Raw genomic sequence first — 19,796 nt, 5'->3', positions numbered from 1 at the left:
TGTTATAGTAGCAACACTCTTCTTATGATACATGTTATACATGATATAAAAACAACATCTCCTTAAAAAATACCAAGTGTGTAACATTTAGGAGGGTTTATTGACAGAAATTGTTATTGTAGAATAATGGAAATGTTGAAATAATCCTTTATACTTTCATCCAAAGTGACTTACAAAAGAGGAATTAGCTACATATGTCTTGGAAAGAAATCCGCTAGATTGGAACCGTGGACTGAAAGAGTGTGAGAGTGTGGAAGTGGATCCAAGTGCAGAAGGAGATGCTAGGACAGAAGATGCTCTTAGAAGAGCTGGGTCTTTAAGAGCTTCTTGTGTTCTGGTAACACTCTGCAGGTCATTCTATCAGCGTGGAACGACAGATGGACAATTCAGGCCATCATATAGTTCTCTGACATGCTTGGGAAAGGAAGGCGTGACCGCTGGTATCCTTGATTGATTGTAAACTGTAGTGTCACGGACAAATGCCTCTAAATGTTACACGCTGGTCCTTTAAAAGCTGCAGTCGGCCGGATCACGAGAAATGTAGTCGAGTCTCATTGATACATGGTTAGGTGTGGGTTTATTTTTTATTGTTTCTAATCCCTGATCTCCAGGTCGTCACATGAGCTGAACAAACTGCACATGGCGGTGGAAGGTAAAAAGGTTCAATGGATAACAACCTCACTGGAGTAATTTGAGACTTAAATGATCCTATGATGATTTTTATGAAATCCTGATATTAATTGACACTAGAACGCAGCATTTAACTGAAACTTAGTACAAAAGTAAACAACAGCTGCCATTAATATCATGGCAACTTGGCATATTTCACTCTGCGCTCAAACTATTTTTATATAAAACCTACACAGAGCACCATCCACGTCTCTGAAGGATCTTAAAAAGCAACGTGTGCATGTGTCTGTTTTTAGTTTCCTCGTCCAACATTAAAATATGGCCCTGTGTGTTGCTATGACGATGACTCTTGAGCAATCAGCCTCTTTCACATCCCGGGGCTGTGAATTATCAGTGTGAACATCCTCAGGGTTTCCCATCCCTGGACAACTTTGAATCACAGTAGAGTGTTTTCGCTGGGGAAGCTGACTATTGTTTGTTGCTGTTTTAATATTCGTTGCTCTTTTTATGATCGAGTGCAAAATATTTCTTCACAGCCCAGCTCTCTTCTGCCTGAGGTGAGAAAGTGTTGCAGATGTCAGTGGAGAGGTGGCAGATTTGTCTTTTTATACAAAGAATGCATTGTCTTTTGAAGCAATCACACGTTTTCTTTCCCAATATGTATTTATTTTTGTTAAATAATGGACATTTAGCGAGACACTACTGCATGCACCATCAGTAACCATGAACCAAACCATGACTAACAAGACTGCATCATAATAATTCATATTATACAGGAGATACATTGAAAGCAACATGAACAACCTCACATTTAAAATTGCTCACAGACGTGTGTCAGGGTTTGACTAACGGACAGTTATAGACTTTATGTTTTTACCGTGTTGCACGAGCAGGCACCAGATGTGGTCCAAATAAAAAGGATTCTGCAGACGAAGAGACACCGCTGGTAAACATTTACCACTCACGGACGCACAAACATGGACAGAACCACAATCAGAGGACTCCTAATGGAAGTAATGTGTGACTTCATCACCTCTGTTTGTGTACTTGTAAGGTTTTAACTGGACGATCAACGCAGAAACTTCCCAACGCTGGATTCACATGTGCATGTGCTTGCGTCAGTGTTCATTCGTTGACAAAAACTATGACAGAATTTGTTTTGGTCGACAACCCTTTTTCACTGACGAACACAAGGCGTTAAGTAAACAAAAATAAAGTTGACGTGACAAAAACTATGACGAAATCTACTGACGCTTACATCGACAAATAAAAATGAGACAAAAATGTTAGGGCGGGACAAACTGGGAAGAGAAGCAGAAGAATAAGACAAGATCTAATCAGATAAAAGATAAATAAAGCAACTTTGAGACCACTGCTGTACATACTCTGCAAGAACAGAGAAATGTGTTCTCTCTCCCAGTTGTGAAAAAAGACATTTGAAGTGGGTGTGGTTAATGTGGAAACGTTGTCATGCCCTACGAGGACTTTCCAGGAGTTCTGCACTTGAGTTTCTCGTGAAGTATGAACTGTCCTGGCCAGAATTAACTTTGTACTTGTTCTTGCCACCTCAAGAAAAAGAACAGAGTACAGTATGTTCAGGCTTTTATCTCCTACAATACAGAGGTTAGGTTGATCTACCCGGAGGTCAACATGGAGGAGGACACGGGAGGAAAGTGGCTGAAATTAGGCACCGTTAGGAAGAAAGAGAAGAGACGACATATGCTCGATTTTCACGTACAAAGTTATGGTTTCAAAATGAAACAAACCACCGATGCTAATTTTGGATTTGAAATAAAATACTTATTGATACGCTGAAGATGTTTCACCGTTTTCAAATTGAAATAAACATGTAAAAAAAAAAAATTGACTGTTAAGACAAATAAAAACCTTAATAATAACATATTAGATGGGATGATTTGAACCCATTTGATTTTAGTCCATTAGACAACTAAAATATGACTAAAACTAAATGGTGGTTTGGTCATAAGACTATAACTAAAATAAACACTGAGCTATTCCCATGACGTGATTTGATTTGCTGATGCTTGAGAATATCTCAACTTCTGCCACATGCAGAGTGAAGCAACAGAGGCACAATGCAAGTCAGCATCGCTTTGACACTGCTCCATTCAAAGTGAATGAGAAGCCTTTTCGTTGATGCCTCAACCAGCACATGTGAATCAAGCATCAGAAAGTGGAACAAAGCATCTTTCCAAACTTTGAGAAGGAAGAGGAGAAGAGGAAGAGACCACATTCCCTTCTTTTCAGGTTGAGGGAGGAGAGAAGAGCGGAGAACATGAAAAAAAGAAAAGATAAGAGCAGATTCACTGACAGTTCTCAGGTGCAGGAAGCTGTAGGCCAAAACAAAATATTTCATTCTTGGCCTGAGGCAAAACTCCAGGAATCACTCTTTGTGAAAGAATGAATTATTCTTTTTAGGAACACGATTTAAATAAAAATAAATAAATAAATAAATAATGCATCAGAGGCACATTTAACTTGCAGCCGTCTCCTGGAGAGCGATTATAAATAAGTGAGAAACTATTGATTTCAGGTTGAATGGAAATCAGTCAACTCTTCATTTTTGGTGATATACAGACGACGTGAGCCGGAACGTGAAAAAGAAAATGAGATTACCATCGCTCCATTTAACACACAAATATTCTGTCTCAGCGTCTGCGTCCACCTGCAGGCTCCTACAGGGAGGAGGATCAAAGTGTTTACTCATCCATCCACATTATCTCTGCGTAATCGTAATGAGGTCAGAGCCTATAGCATGTAACAATTATGTCGATGCGACTTGTCTGACGGAACTGGTAACGATTTGACTTTGAAACACGACGCGCCTGCAAATGAGTTATAAAGAAAAATGACGAGGGATCTTTTTTTCAAGTGACATTTCATGTTTTTTGCGCCATCACTCCTTTCTGTGTGTCCTGTGATGGATTTAATTTGTTCCAAAGTGCAATTTGCTGTGTTTTTCAGCCTCAAGGACCAAATTAGGTTGTTTTATTGGGAGCAAGAGATAAGAAAGGAAAAACAAACCGCACACACTCATGTCTCTGTCGCATTCAATTTGTGCCAGGTACTGCTGTGAGGTCAAGGTCAATCAGTTCTTTCAGTTTCAGCTCATTCCCGCTGTTTGTCTCACTTATGTTATCTGTTTTGACTGAATGCGCCTGGATGATGCACTTATTACAGTCAAAAACGGCCCAATGCTGACTCAAAGAGACAGCATCACCACTAAACTGAGAATGGCAAACAAGGAAGGACATCACTTACAATTTCTTTACAATTGTTTATGTTTTTTAAAGTGTCCACTAAAGTCCATAAAAGACCTGCGATTTAAACTTGGGAGGTAAAAGTATAAAAATAAGAAATAAAAACAAAATATTTGGAGTGTATGCTTTGCTCATTTTAATAATTCATACTTCAACCTGCCGGCCTGCTGAGGAGAAACGGCTACATCGATATGAAAGTCAGCAAAAAGAGCATTTTTAATGAGCAAACCCCGTCTCTCTCTAAGGGGATTTGATCAACTTTTATGATAAAGTTTTTGCCTTTTTCATTTATAATGCACATGACCAGAGACTGAGTTGTATTCAGTGAGGTCGTTCATCTATGGGACAATATCCATTACCAGTCATGTCATGTCAAATATATTTTGCATTGCACTAAATTTGAGGTCCAGATTGCGTGATGTCCACACATTTTCAGAAGACAACATTTAGACAAACGTCACATCAATCCCAAACTAACTCACAGCAGAGACATGGAAGTCACTCATATTCTTGAAACTTCCAGACACGAGAGTTGAGTCAGGCACTCCTTTGTGTGCCAATTGCGTGTCTGTGATTTGATCCATGCTGCCACCTTTGCCATCATCAGTAAACCACTCTCGGACAGCGCCGGTGCCTGTAAATCTTTGCTGTCACCCACTTGGCATTGTCATTCATGTATTCATACGCCTCCGCGACTAAAAGGATAAAAGAGCGGTGAGTGGGGGTATGAAAAAGACTTGAAAGTTGTTACTGAAGTATTACATCACACATTTTTCTGCTGCAGAGGCTCGTGGCCAATTTCAATATTGTGTATCCGAATGGGGCGTTAAATTATTCACTGTAATACTATCATTTTCATGTTTTGGCAGGATTTCCCGAATTTATTAAAGATGAATAATTTCTATGCAACGCTGGAATAATGTTTATGAAGAAAGCATTAGTCAATGCTCCAGCATTAAAAACTCATCTGGATCAAACTCTCAAAGCTGTGACTGTAAATACTACATCATCATCATCATTGAAATTAAAAGGACACCTCTGTGTAATGTGGACAAACTTCAGCAGCACCACAAACTACATCCTCCATAATGACCATACAGTGAAACAAAACATTTTGACCTTTATGAGAGAATTGTCCTTGTATTAAACTAAGTTTTAGCTTCCTGCACCTAATAGACTTTGACAATAATAGGCGTCTACATGTATGCACATTTCCTGAGCCTGACAGATACTCAACTCATGCTCAATAAGGCCACAATAGCAGCATGGCTGACAAGTATTTCATACAACAAGAGAAAAATTGAAATTCCAACATTAAAAAAAAAAAATCCTGAACAAGCTGCACATGAATGGATTTGACCATAAAACGTATTTCTACCAGACGTTTCGCTAAATGACACTATCGCCTGGCTCTGGCTTCATATTTAAAGATCAGACAGTTCTGTATTTCATTACCGTCTACCGCTTTTCTTTTATTTCACTCATTTTTGCCCGTGCTCGTATTTGCTCAAGCGTCTTCTTGAGTCTGACGTTCTCCGGGCGCACTCTGAGACACGGCATAAAGCTCTTTATGAATCAATGTTGTTATTATCGCCATTGCCATCATCACGGAAACCAAGGGGCTCAGCACAGCGCGAGTGCAGACATTTCCTGTCGGTTTTATCACGGCAAAGCCATGAGGCTTGCACCGCGAGAGAGGGTCCCTGAGAAACACCTCGTTAGTCTGAGCCTGCAGACGGGGGGGCTTTGTACTTAGGTAATGCTTAAGAGTAATTGGCAGCACTGAGAACAAAGACACAGATAATTGAGCGGGAAAGGAGTGAAGCAGCAAGCAGTTATAAAAAACCTTTCATGGATGGACTATCTTGCTAATTGTCTTATTGATGTATTAATGTAAAGATGATGGTGATATTAAATTCTGCATAAGCTCTCAATGTACTTGTTACAGCGCTGGCGGGAGATTTAACTTCCATGACCGAGCCTGTTTGTCACAATACACAGTGGATGATCACGAGGGAATTGCCTGATACTATACCAGGCTTTCTTGTTTATACCTGCCAGGACAAGACTTAATTATAGCGTCGAGGTGTTTATCTTCAAGATGTTTACACAGAATAAATGTGCAAGATAAATGTCGGAGGCTCTGGTCCGAATCACAAAGTGAGTAATAAAACATAACACAGTGAGAGCTTTACATGACGGCCGGCTCATACTTACTGCATTTGGCTTCCTGGAGAACCGCTCTGCATTTATGACGCTACATACAAACCCATGGTTCTGTCCATATTTTAAACAAGGGTTTGCGTGAGTCTAGTGTTCCATAAATGCGTCCTCGCTGTCATGTTCCGTTCCGTTGTGTTTCCCTGTATTCCTTGAGAGCTGACTTGCACACACGTGGGTACCAGCAGACTTCCTCATATAACTTCACTCAAGTTTCCATGGTTACCATCTTCTTTGCACGCCGCCAACTACAAAAGTGGCATGTGCAGTCTGCGCGTAATCAAACTGGAAGTTTGAGCGGATGCATCCACGTAGGGTCTGTGCAGGCCAACATAGCAGAATTCACATCACACAGACCTTAGCGGGTCTCTGTGCAGCCAAGGATGAGGAAAGTATGAACCCGTCCTTACACTCACAAGAAGAGCGAGGATGATATTTTCAAATATTTACGAGTCCAACTTGGACCCAAACTGTGTATCCTTCAATAATAACAGACATAGAAAGACAGATACCCAGAATAAATAAAGATAAAACAACATTAAACACAAAAGGATCTAAAATCCCTTCTCCTTCATTACTGAGTTAAAGAGTCCTCACTGTTTAACAGTCACAAATAACCTTTGGCGTGTTCAGAACATAAAGATGGTATATACATGTTCACAGGATTCATATTCCTTATGTAGTTGTCTCTTAAAATGTCCATCCGTCTCAGCCAGTGAACAACCTGGCATGACAGAGACACACAGAGAGCACAGGCACTTGAAGTTCCCATTCAGGATACGACGGATGGTGCCAATTAAAGAAGAAGAAGAAGAAGAAGAAGAAAGGAGCTGAAACAGCATTTCCCCAGTCATCACATTCTGCAGTCATGCATACGAAATTTAAACAAGACCTTTTAAAAATACCTTATAAACAAGGGCCGGGTTTGGAATTAGCGCATGACTCACAGCATGTTAATATGAAGAGTGAAAAACAGGAGGTTAATGAAGACAAAACAGATGGTGCACATGGCAACCGCTGTACGACAGCCACCCAGCTTTTACTCCGCGCTCATTCATCAGGTGGCGACGGTGCTGACGGTGGTGTAGCTGATTTTGGACACAGAGGTGGCCATTGTCGTGGCCATGGAGGTGGCAGTGGCGCCATCTTCTCCTCCTTCACTCCTCCTGCAGTGGCGGCAGAGGCGACTGCGGCAGCAGCACGCGAACGTGGTCAGCAGGGCCTTGCGGAAGCGCATGTTCATGAAGCAGTAAATGATGGGGTTGACACAGGCAGAGGTGTAGGACAGCAGGTGGATGAAGGAGATGGGGGCTCCAGAGAGAGCCATGGATGCTGACCTCAGGTCAAAGGCTTTCCAGGTGTTGGCGAAGTACAGTGGCATCCAGCAGATGAAGAAGAGCGCTACGATCACCAACAGCATGCGAATGACTCGCTTCTTGGCCTGCAGCTTGGCGTTTGACGTGTTGCTGCGGGCGCGCTCGGTCTTGGCCTGGGTGGCGGCCGACGTGGCGGAGACAGTGGGGAGCTCCACAGCGGAGGAGGACTTTTTAGCTACCTGGACGTAGCAGCCATCATCATCATCGTCATTGGACCGCGCCGCAGAAGCCCTACTTACACCATTTTTCTGTCCTGTGAAGGGAAAGGTTGTATATTGTCATGATATAACTGAAATTGCAGACAGATGGAGGGTCAGAGCTGCAGTGAATCAATGTGTGTTTGATCGTCGACACAGTGTATCCTGAGGTTTATTACCAGCTTGTGATCTCTCACTCATCACTGTTTGTTATATGAGTGTCTTGGTTGGAAACTCTTTTCTTCACCGAGACTAAAACATTGGCGGGTATTCATTTACAAAGCTCTTCAAAGGTCTTCTCCCCTCCTATAGCTGTGGACTTTTAGCAATCAGAGGAGCTCTGGATCCTATCGGCTTCTTTCCCAGAAGGGTCAGAACGGCATTAGGGAAAAAAGTCTTTTATGTTTGCTGCTCCCTTTGCCTGGAATGAACTGCAGAAACATTTGAAACTTAAAGGCTTGTATTTAGGAGAATACTGGGCGACTTGGTGGCAGACGCGTCAGAGGTTTTATGATTATGATTATGAAAATATTTGATTATCTTGTGTTTTTGTACTGTGTGTATGTCTGCGGTCTGTAACCTTGTTGTACTGTGTCTGTGTGTAACTGTGCTGCATCTCAAAGTTCATCTCAATGGGTTTTTTTACCTGGTTAAATAACGGTTCAATAAAAAAATGGTGGAAGGAAACTGGAGAGAACATGCAAACGCCACAACATAAAGACCCCAGACTGGGAATCAAAGCCAGCACCTTCTTGCTGTGAGGCAACAGTGTTACCCACTATCAGTGCTAACCAAAAAGACACGGTGCCACCAAAGGTCATGGTGTCATTGTGTTGTGGCAGCTGGATAAAAGAATATACTCTACCTCGTATGAATATGAGAGCTCGATTACGCCTACAGAGCAGGATTCATGATCGTTTCTCCTATTTTACAATCTTAAGCACTGGCACGTTAATTTGCATACCAGCACCGCTCACAAGATGCTGCTACTCTGTTTAGGTTATCTATCCAATTAATTATTATAGCCCTACATAATCATTCCTCAGGGTGCAGTACTTGACATTCACCCGTTCTCGGGACCTGTGGCTAAAGGGAGAAGCTGAAAGAAGAAGAACAACAACAACAATATCTTCTTTAAAATGTTTCATTAATTTGTAGTTATATTGACTGATTCTTTTAATATAGACTAAAATCAGATGTTTCAGAACATATTATGGTATCTTTTATGTAATGAGGATTTTCACAATTTATTGTTTAATGCTTTAGTAATATCATGTACATATATATGGATACTTCTTTTTTCCTACTTCAAGCGTATTATATTATATATAAAGTATTACCAATGTTTCTTGCTGAGTGGGACCATCTCCAAATTAAAAAGCAAAGGTCCAAATACTGAGCCTACCTGGAACTCCTAAAGAGTCTTTTTATTTGTGTGTCGTCACTGAAGGAGGAATAAAACCTGCTCAGAACTAGCAGTGCTGAACAGTCATACACAGCTAGTAATAGATCACACTGATCTTCATTCATATTACCACACAATACAACACAAAACAATTATTTTGTTGTCACTCACACTTCACACTTTGGATTAATATTTGTTGTCCAGCTTATACACATTACTGTTCGGCAAAATCAATAGGACTAACAAAGTGTGTGCCAAAAAACCCAAACTAATTCATGGCATAGGATGAAGACGCATTACTTGTTTTCTATATGAGAAAGAAATATAAGGCTGTGTTCAGCAATAGATTAACATTTACGACTGAAGGCTATTTTAGATTGTTTCAACCTTGATGAATCACTCACTCCACTGGACTCCATGGAAACCGGGGCTCCTCATGCTCATAGGAGCTATAATTCACCTAAAGGACCATATTTCTGCTATATTGTCAAAGCCACAAGAATTACAAAACAGGCTTCAAAACAAGTAGGTATTTTTGGATGGGACAGGTGCAGAACCTGTAGGTAGTGAAGAAAAAATCCCTGCTTCAGGCAAAACAAATCTCGCTGTAAAAGTGGTATTAATTTGTGTTGAATGAGGATGATTGTTTGTGCAAAAAAAACCCACAGAGGAATACAATACTTTTAAAATCTACGTCCTTCCTAAGCTTTTTCACATTGTACGGATATTTAACAGACTTTTAATATTGACGTTCGCTCTGTTTCTATAATTCACTGCAGCTTGATCTCACCAGAGTTCTCTGTGCTCTGGCCCATCTCGAATCGCATGCCTCGGTAGAGTTCTCTGGAGATCAGACCGTAGGCTACCATCATCACCACTCCCGGGATGAAGAACAGAATGAACAGTAGGAGCACATACCTAAAAAAAAAAAAACAACAACAGAGAGGGGAATATAGAAGCAAAGCGTTTAAATGAAAACAGCAGCCCAATGAAAACCAATCAAACACTTCACATTCTGCAGCGACGTGAAAAAACGGACTTGTGAATAACTAACCATATGCTTTCCCCCTAATACACACATTCGTAAAAGCTGTTTCGAGCTACGCTTGAGGGCCTGCACAGCCCAACAACCCTCACAACCCTCCAAATGTCTGATGCGTCAGAGTCCCAGACCAGTTTTGCAGCTTCTCCCTGCAGCGTGTTCAGTCTGATCGGCACTTTAATCTTTCACTACACTTGCTCTACCACTAGCTCTGAAACACTTTTATTTACCACTCGGAGTGTTCGTGCTGTTGCCATTTTAAACGCTGCTGCCTGTGCGTTTATGTAACTGCTGCTTTGAATTTTATTGTCCAGTTTTGTGTAGTTGATGGATTCCTTTATTTTGTTCTATAGAGCTCCAGACGTCACTTGACTCTTTCTATCTAACGATAAATCGCAAAACTTGACAGACTGTATATGCAGAATCTGAAACAGCCAAAGAGGACATTAATCTGGACATGCATTGTCCTGATATCTTAAACTTCCTGATTAACTTCCATTACTTTGGAAGGAATCAATTTAACACAATCTTGGTTTTTGACAAATGGCGTATTTCCACCGGCTCTACTCGCCTCTCCTCGGCACAGCACGACGTGGCCTAGTAAAGTATTAGCACGGCTGAGTGAAACTGCGGTGACTTTGTTTTATACGCAACACACAGACTCAGACTCCTGTAATTGTTGGAGATTAGTAGTAGTAGTAGTAGTAGTAGTTCTGCTAAAAATAGTACCTGGTACCCGCGCCAAAACATTCAACCATGGCAATAAAATGTACACATGTCTACATATTCATATACCTAAAACAAAAATCAATTGAATATAGTAAGACATTTAAAAAAGAAACTATAAGGTACAAAATAACACATTTCTAACTTGCCAGTGTGCAGGCAATAAACCTGGCAAACAACATCTAGCAGAAAAAAATCCCAATTATATTCCTTACATTTCTCCAGACACTGGAGAAATTGCGCGCTGTCAATACCGGATGTGTTCCCATGGTGGGACATGAGTTTGTAAGTTAGACCAGTTGGTTCAGTCCAAACACTAGAAAGGCTTTCAACACAACCTTACAAACCCACCTGTTGACAGTTGACACAGTTACACAGACATGACATTCATGGGCCTCACATAAACACGTGCACACGTGACATGCTCTTGACAGCACAAAACCTGTTTGGAAGCGATTTGCAGTGCGAAACGTCCTCTTAACCAAGCAAACATGGTTACATTTCCTATGATATAACTATTAGAGACACAGCTCGAGGCTGTGTACTCCATTCCATCTTTTTTTTTTCATGGCTCGCTCAAGTTCTTGATGACAACTCGAAGAAAAAGTGACAGAGGACTGGGGACACGTTCAACCATGTTCCAGAATTCAAAGGGTTCAGACCTTCTTTTCAAACCGCGGCCTATATTCTATCCATCACCGCTATATAATTGTGTTTGAACATGCGTTGCTTCAGAGAAAACTTTGGATCTGGAAAGTATATATCAAATATATTAACTTATTAGAAACGAGAAGAATAAATCCAGAAAGTGTTCCGATGTCACTTTGATAGTAATCTCTACAATGCCGCCATGTCCCTTTTGATTCATTCATACAATCAGTTCACAGTGTTCTTAAGCGCCGCTTCCTGTGGTGCACATCAGTCAGCAGATGAAAGCTGCGGCGTGAGGACGAGACAGTGTTTTATTCAGTCTCTAATATTCTAATATCCTCCTGGTCAACCCTCTGAACTCCGCGCAGCCCTGCAACTCACTTCCCATTTACAAAAGACAGTTTGAGCCGAAGCCTCTCATCAGATCAGCCGTGCTGTTTGATACGGAAAGACAAAGAGGAGGTGTGAGGAGGTGGATGTGCTTTCCACTGCACTGAAAGGTGCCAGTGAATTTATTTTGTGTTTGGCTCGAGGGAGAGATCCAGATGGATGAAGCTGAAGCAGCTGTAGCCCATGGAAAAAAAAACAACATATGGAATCTTCATATGGAGCCAGGAGCTCCCTCTATAAGTGCTCCACATCCGCTAACTAATGGCCCAATGGGAAAGGTGTGTTCAGGTTATATTCATCAGCAGAGAGAATGAGCAAACAGAGATGCAGAGTGGTACATAGTTAAACAGTTGATCATATGGCCTTAAGAGGAGATGGTTCTTCTATACCCATGGTTCTCAAAATGTGGTAGCTGTACCACCAGTGGTACGTGAGCTTCTCTTGGTGGTAATCAGAAATATCGTTCTACTGTATATACCAGGGCAACTTATCTTATTGGGAATAAATCTGCCTCCTGTGAAAAGTCTGCAGCTGCCTTTGCTCGCCCTATTTACGCCACTGTATTTTGATGTTGGCGATAATGGTGTTACGTCAAGACCTGTAGTTGCTGAGGTGGTGCTTGATATAAAACCTTTAAAACCAACAATAACCCTATACACCCTTTTAATTTAAATATCCCTGACTAGAAGAGAGACACGACAGAACTCCGAAGCAGCCAATGTGAACATATGTGAGGTTTAAATATGAACTGAAATGCTGTTTGATTTTGATATTGTGGACATGGGTGTGTCACATTATATTGACAATGTCAGTAACGTTTGTGCATACATTAAGTTTTCAAGAATCGTACTGCATCGAAACATATCGGAGCATATCATATTGAATTGTTCCATAATTCTATATTCTCCTCCTTTCTTATTGTTAATGCATTTAAAAAATATATCTAAATTGTTTAGTGTAGTCAAACTGGTGGTTAAGTGTGGGTAAAGAATTTCAGTACAACTGAATATTTGATTATAGAGTCTATATAGTACAAAAAGATTAACAATCTCCTGTGTCGACAAAAACAAAGCTTAAAGGTCTGATTCAAGGTGACTGAAGTTACCTCAGTACAATATTAAATCTGATTATAAGAAGGTTGGGCTGCAATGAATAAGATTTATCCTCCCTTGAGACAACCTTTTAAAAACGGTCTGATTAAAAATGTCAGAGCACCCGATGCACAATCACAGTTATGAAACAAAAGCCACCCGACTTGTCTTCGACTTGACAGAACTGCTTCATTAAGCACTTTACGGCACTTATGTGTCTTCTTATTATTAGCTCATCATCTCGGCCTAAAATTGGATACCATTTTAATAACTATTTGTGCTGCTTCATTACGTGCAAAAAAATGTGCGAGAAAGGTGCTATCTTCCTTACGGTCTTATATTTTTTTAATCCAGGTCATTTTAAAGATGCCCGAAGATGAAGCAGTCAATTAAAACTTCAAAGTTCCTCGTACTCGGTGACATGTCTGGACATTTGACGCCTGACTTTTGTCCTCCTCAACGGAGAAGACTAATTAACTGGTTTCCAACTGCTTCTGCTTTCCCAGTGGAGCCTAAGAGTTTGATTGACAGTCTGAGAGACACCTTCAGAGAGTTTGACCACAAAAGGCCGTTGAATCGAGAGACGCAAAACCTTCGGCCATATCCACTTCTTCTTCGTCTAATTGCACCATCCTAGAGTAAAAGAGTTTATCTGGACATGTAGTATCTTATCCTGAGCTGCAAATCCATCTCACTTGAGCGCTCTTTTTACAGCAAAGCAATGTTTATTAGTCCACAAGGGGCATGCACGCAGATGTACGGCTGACTTTTCTGATCCACATCAGTCCTGACTGCAGCAGCACCACTCATTTCTTTCTTTAACCTTCCCTGTTTCTCAGTGTGCAGGACAATCATCTTTGTTTGAAATAATGGAAAACTGGCAACATGCATCGTTTGCCGGAAACTGAAGGCACACACACACACACACACACACACACACACACACACGGAGAGTGAGAGTATATCTCCTAATGAAAGAGGGTCTGCCTTCTTTTCTAGCTCCTCCATCGTCTGGATTGACTCCTCGTAATCTTTAAAAAGGGGGAATCCATTTAATACCATCTCTAATTAAACCTCAACAGGAGCAGCCTGCTCACCTTTTTATCTTTAAGGAGACTCTCCCACCTAATGAGTTCACTCATTTTTCAGCCTTCATCCCTCTAACCATCTTTAAAGCTTCTACTCAGGGGTTTCAACTCTAAATTGACCTTTTCTCCATCATTACGCCTCATCTCTTTCTTCCCGGGCAACAAAAGTTGCAAACTTTCCATGGAGGAAAGACTTTTGAGAAAAATAAAATTTTAATCTGGTAATGAGATAAAGCCTTTTAAAAAGAAAAAGGTGTCATTTGAGCTGCTTTGCAACCTGGGAGGCAGTGAACCATTTAAAGTCATTAACACTGACACAATATTTATTTTTGTTCTAGTTAATACCTGGCAAACATCCATTAGATGGATTACCATACACAGGTACAAAGAGAGTGAGACGCTGAAAGTTTGTACAAGAAATATGAAGTCGTGACTGAGTCAGCATGGCTGCGTGCAGACAGACAGTCGACACAAAATGGCCTCATTGCTTCAACAGATGCAGCTAATTTCTGCTTGTCAAGGTAATGCGTTATGTAAATGACACAATTACACTGAATGTAAATCAGACTTTCTTCATTCATTTCGAGGCAGAGATTTGCCCAATGTTCTCGTTCCACTTAGCAAATCCATCCATTCATCCATCACTCATAGCCGTTGTGGTTGTGGAAGCACGTCCAAATTATTATTGCTATTGCATATGAAATGCAGGGTATTTCAAAGTGCGGGGTATGTCGTCACTGTTAAACATAACAGCAGGTCTCGTCACCCGATAGCAGATTTTCCACATATTTTGAGACAGCGGATCAGAAAATAAACGATTTTTCTCTTCTGGTAATTTGTCGAGGCTGTTTCCATGATAGTGCAATTTATTGTGGGCCAATACGTATAATAGACTCTGTGGTACAATAGTAGAGTGTGTGACTTCAGATCAGAGGGTTGTGTGTTCAAATCCATATCAAGGTCCAAATTATTGCTGTTGCTCATATTGGCAAGTGTGGAATCACACACACACATATACAGAGCCACCAAAAACATTACTTCACTCCCACTCTGTGGGGTGAAGTAATTAGACTCTGAATATAACTATGATTCATCATCAAAGATATTTTTAAAGGAGCTCTCTCTTCAAGAGACGTAATTCTTATTAATGTTGATTGATTGTAAAAGTTCTAAGGTAAACTACCTGAATATCTATAAATATTACTTACCAGTCAGATGGACTGTAACAGAATCGCTCATGAGAAGTGCTTTCTTTTTTAGTGCAGCTGACTCATAGAGAAAAATTCAGGGCACTCTTAAATTAATACACTTCCTCCGTTTGGACGTTTTTGGAATTATGATGATAAATGTTCCAACTTCCAGTTGCTACTGTTTTATAATGTCTGTTTTTTTCAGTTTTTTTAGTGATATACAGTATATTACATCCTGGTAAGAACTTCTGTTGAGAAAGTTTTAAATGAATTCATTGCGTTCAGCTTCATTTAATGCCTTATTTATCTATGCTGTTATTGCTTTTCTATATATATATATATAGACATATATATATATATATACATAATTAAGTTGTCGTTATCTTAACCAGCATACATAGACTCTCCACTGAACCTTTAAAGTAAATATGTCACAGCACTACCCTTACCAGGTCTGTTCAGCCTGATGACTGGGCCAGTACAGGCGACACATGTGTCCCACAGTGCCGTTGAACTTGGGGAAAGTCTTGATGTGGCTGAACACCGGGTATGGAATCATGATTAGCAGCGAAACCACCCACGTGGTGGCGATGACGCGATAGGCGTGGGACCGAGTCTGCCAAACGCGCGACTTCAGCGGGTTACAGATGGCGCTGTACCTCTCGATGGCGATGGCGACGAGGCTGAAGGTGGAGATGCTGACAGAGATTCCTACGGGGAAGTAAAGAGACAGAGTTTAGAGACACGGCTGAGGCAAAACCAGAAGCAGCTGTCTCTGTTTATCAGTGAGTCCCAATTGAGTTTGAATGATTCATTGTTTTCAAATTAAAATTGCAAGTTTGAAAACCACACTGGCTGCAATTTAAAGATATAATATGTAACATTTCTGCATTAAAATAACTAAACACACATTTTCAGTAGTGTACTTACACTTTAAAGCCATAGAAATAATTTCTATTGAAGGTAATGGACTGTTTGATTCAATTCGGTCACTTTAATGAAATAATCCACTTCGCGGAGCTGCTGCAATATTTTACATCAGGTTTGCCTTTGAGAATCACTACAAATCATAAACTTTTAAATGCTCTAAATGCTCCTTTGTCCTTAATAAAATGCCAGGACTAATCTCCGAACCTTCCCTTGTTAAAAAATGAAGTGTGTTAATTTAACTTGGCTATCAAGAGAAAGTACTAGTATTTAAAACTGTGTTTTTATTTCGTCATTATCACCTGATAATTAAGAATTGTGTTTTAATTAGATGATTATGAGGCCTTTATATTATACAGCAGTGTCCCTATAGTCACCATGGGATTCAATTAGTTGCCATATGCAACTAATTGAATATTTTTCATGGTGTCATGATGCTAATGCTTACTAAAGGATGTTATAGTGCAAATCAAATCACAAGCTATCAGAAAAATCATGATTCAAAATTTGAGAAAATCACAAAAAGTTGATGAACATTCCCCACGTCCTTTGCTTCCCACTGATGCCAACACTAGTGAAAAAAATCAATCAAATGCTTCATAATAAAGGTCACCTCATACTGAATGTGATGACATGGCCGTAGGACAGTGCGGCTGTTGTGAGCGAGTTAAAATTACAATAACAGAAGATTAAGATCTGTAAATCGAGTAACAATCCTACATAAAATCCTGAGTTTATAACCACGGCAAGAGACTGTTTTTATCATTGTGTTGTCATTAAGCACAGCCTCATTTTAGGGAACAAACTGTGTATTTTAGCTTTTAGTATACTGTAAAGTTCTGCAAATGTTGAGATAAACACAATAATACTCTTATATAGTTTTTTCTTGGATATATGGATTTTCTCCTGGAATCGAATGTGATGATTCATCGCCCCTTTTGGTTCAGCCTATTTTTATCACAAGGACGAGTTGTTGACTTGATCCAACAATTGTCCGGCTAAATGATTGTTTAACTACAATTCATCCAACTCAACAAACACGGACCTACTTCTTTTCTAAAGACAGAAAATGTGTCTCAGCTGTTTGGTAAAAGCAACAAAATACAGCAGGGAATTACAAGGATGGACGTGTCTTCAGAATACGAGGACCCCCACCTGGCAGCCTGTTCCCCCACCACTGATACATCAGAAGGATATTTCAAAGACAGATTCAAGGACACCGTCGGGTTCAACCAAGGTTAAAATGATTTAGATGCAACCCAAGGCCAAGTACAATTTGCATGTATGAATATGTATGCTCGGCAGAGAGGGAGGACGCTAAGGCAGAGTCAATCAGCATTGATAATCCCATACCTGCCTGAATGAATGGATGAATTCACCTGGATGTTCACCGTCACATATTTACCCACATTCATTTTTCATTCATGATGAACAGAAAGTGGACGTCCTGTCTGAACCGCAGCTTTGCATTCGTTATCATTCGTTATCATTCATGGGAGGAAGTCATTATGCATACTCCTATGACCATGGCGGGATTCAATTTACAGGAATCAGATTAAGTATCTGAGTGGACGGACTGCTGTACGGCTCAGCGGAGAGCAATTTATCCACTGCTCTGCTTGCTCGTCCTTTTGTGGTGGTCTCCGCAGCAGAGTCATTGTTGGACCTTTTGTATTGTGGAAAGCTTTGTGATGAAACGGGCAAAAATGTACAAACACACAGATCTGTGAAATGAGACTAAAAGAGAAGTGCATGATGTGACGTGGAATCTGACAGAAGCGGAGTGCGGCTTTGTCTCACGCCTGTCCTAACAGAACAAAGGAGATGACTGGTATAGATACTTAAGAACAAAGAGAACACACAACTTCAACAAAAAAGATGTCAGACATTTTTTAAACCCTTAGAGAATAACATCAAACCAAAGCCACTTGTCTGCTGCTGCACTGAGATGATGTTTGGTTCTCAAACAGGTCTTACAAACTTCACACAAGGGGGCATTGGGGAGTTTAGGTTATGGAGACTGATGAGGCAAACTTTCTGATATACAGTAATATACTGTATATCACTAAAAAACTGAAAAAAATAGACATTATAAAACAGTAGCAACTGAAAGTTGGAACATTTAGCATCATAATTCCAAAAATGTCCAAACGGAGGAGGCAAAGATATAGCATCACATAAAACATAATGTTGCACACATTGTTCTTAAAAACAACACAGTTGTAGTTTTTCATCTTCCATACAGGAAGCACTGAGTTTCAGTCAAACACTGTGGCTCAAATGTATTTTGTAAGTTTATTGAGTACCAAAGTAACCTGGTTATATCTTGTCTGAATGGTGGTGGGATATACACAAGGACAGCTGACTGTTCCTCCAGGAAAATACTGCAAAACCAGAACTGCAAATACTTAATTGTGATTGAAAGGGTGATTAGCGAATCATAATGTCTACAGATACCGGCAAAAAAAAAAAAAAAAAAAAGTGTCAAGGTGCGGCCTAATGATGAATAATTTTGCACTCACACGCTTCACCTGAAACGCTGCTCAGTCAGTCACACACCACTACTGTGTATAGAAAAGACACTTGAATTGCTCCATCGCACACGCAATCCTGACTGACTGCTGCTCACTCCTCGCTACTGCTCGACCAGAAGAATCTCTAACTCCAGCTCTGAGCAGAAGGAAGTGGGTGGTAGCGCAGTGTACAAGTCTCACACAATAAGTCTCTCACACCCCCACGTCTCTTTCAAGACACTGGAAGCCCGAATCGCACACTAGAGGACGGGGAGGGGGTTGTCTTTTGTTGATGCTTGAAGGCAGTTGTGCCCAGCCACAGCACCAACTCACACTGACTGTGCAAACAGAGAGATGTGGGGAGGTTTTGTTTTTTTCTGTTTCCCAGCACAGCAAGCATGTGGGCAATAATCAAAAGAAACAAAGCGAAAGAATTATTTATATACAGTTCATAGCACAGTACTTCTAGAAAATGCTTGACAAAGCTGACAGACGAAAAGGTACACAAACGTAAGAGTAACAGAAATATCACAACATTTGACTGAATTATTAAGGCTGGGAGGTAAAGTCTTCCATCAGAGACTGAACTTTAGTTAATTAGTGCAGGTTTTGTACAGGTTTCCTGTATTTGACACAGTAGTTCATATTTATTTAAAACTGTAACCTTTTATAATCTATCTTTTATTTAATATTTATTCATAGGGTTGACTTTCTGAACCCTTTTCATGAGATTATCTTCCATAATATCTGCACATTATTTTAAATGTGATTATCAATTTATTGAGATTGATTTAATATCTGTTCAAGCATGGGCTCAGTGCTGCTTGATATAATCTAATTTTCATTCTTAGCTTAGTCATTCACATGGAAGCTTTTTTAAATTTGTGATGTGTCCTCTTAATTATGTACTGTCTTGATTACTTCTACCTTTTTACTTTGTTAGGTTGCTTCTGCCCAACAAATAATCTGGGACAGGGTGACTTCCCGCAGTGTGTTACACTTTTAGAAAAGAGTTTGCTGACAATAAGGACATGCAGTTACAATCAGGCATGAATGAGAGTGCGATTTA

General features: G+C 40.3%; 1 protein-coding gene across 1 annotated transcript in view; it reads right to left on the bottom strand.

The window, feature by feature from the left end:
• Positions 1-1,274: 1,274 nt before the first annotated feature.
• LOC122765466 (cholecystokinin receptor-like) overlaps positions 1,275-19,796 on the bottom strand; it is a 36,323-nt gene continuing 17,801 nt past the window's right edge. The window contains exons 3-6 of the mRNA XM_044019722.1: positions 15,737-15,998; positions 9,900-10,027; positions 6,129-7,760; positions 1,275-4,606 (exon numbers count right to left, since the gene is read on the bottom strand). Coding sequence (XP_043875657.1) covers positions 7,189-7,760; positions 9,900-10,027; positions 15,737-15,998 — 962 coding nt within the window. The 3' untranslated portion in view covers positions 1,275-4,606; positions 6,129-7,188. The remainder of the gene's footprint in view (positions 4,607-6,128; positions 7,761-9,899; positions 10,028-15,736; positions 15,999-19,796) is intronic.

This window comes from Solea senegalensis, linkage group LG2 (assembly GCF_019176455.1).
Source record: "Solea senegalensis isolate Sse05_10M linkage group LG2, IFAPA_SoseM_1, whole genome shotgun sequence".
Classification (NCBI taxonomy): Eukaryota; Metazoa; Chordata; class Actinopteri; order Pleuronectiformes; family Soleidae; genus Solea; species Solea senegalensis.
Note: the sequence above shows the minus strand (reverse complement) of the source record. Positions and strands in the feature narration are given on the sequence as shown.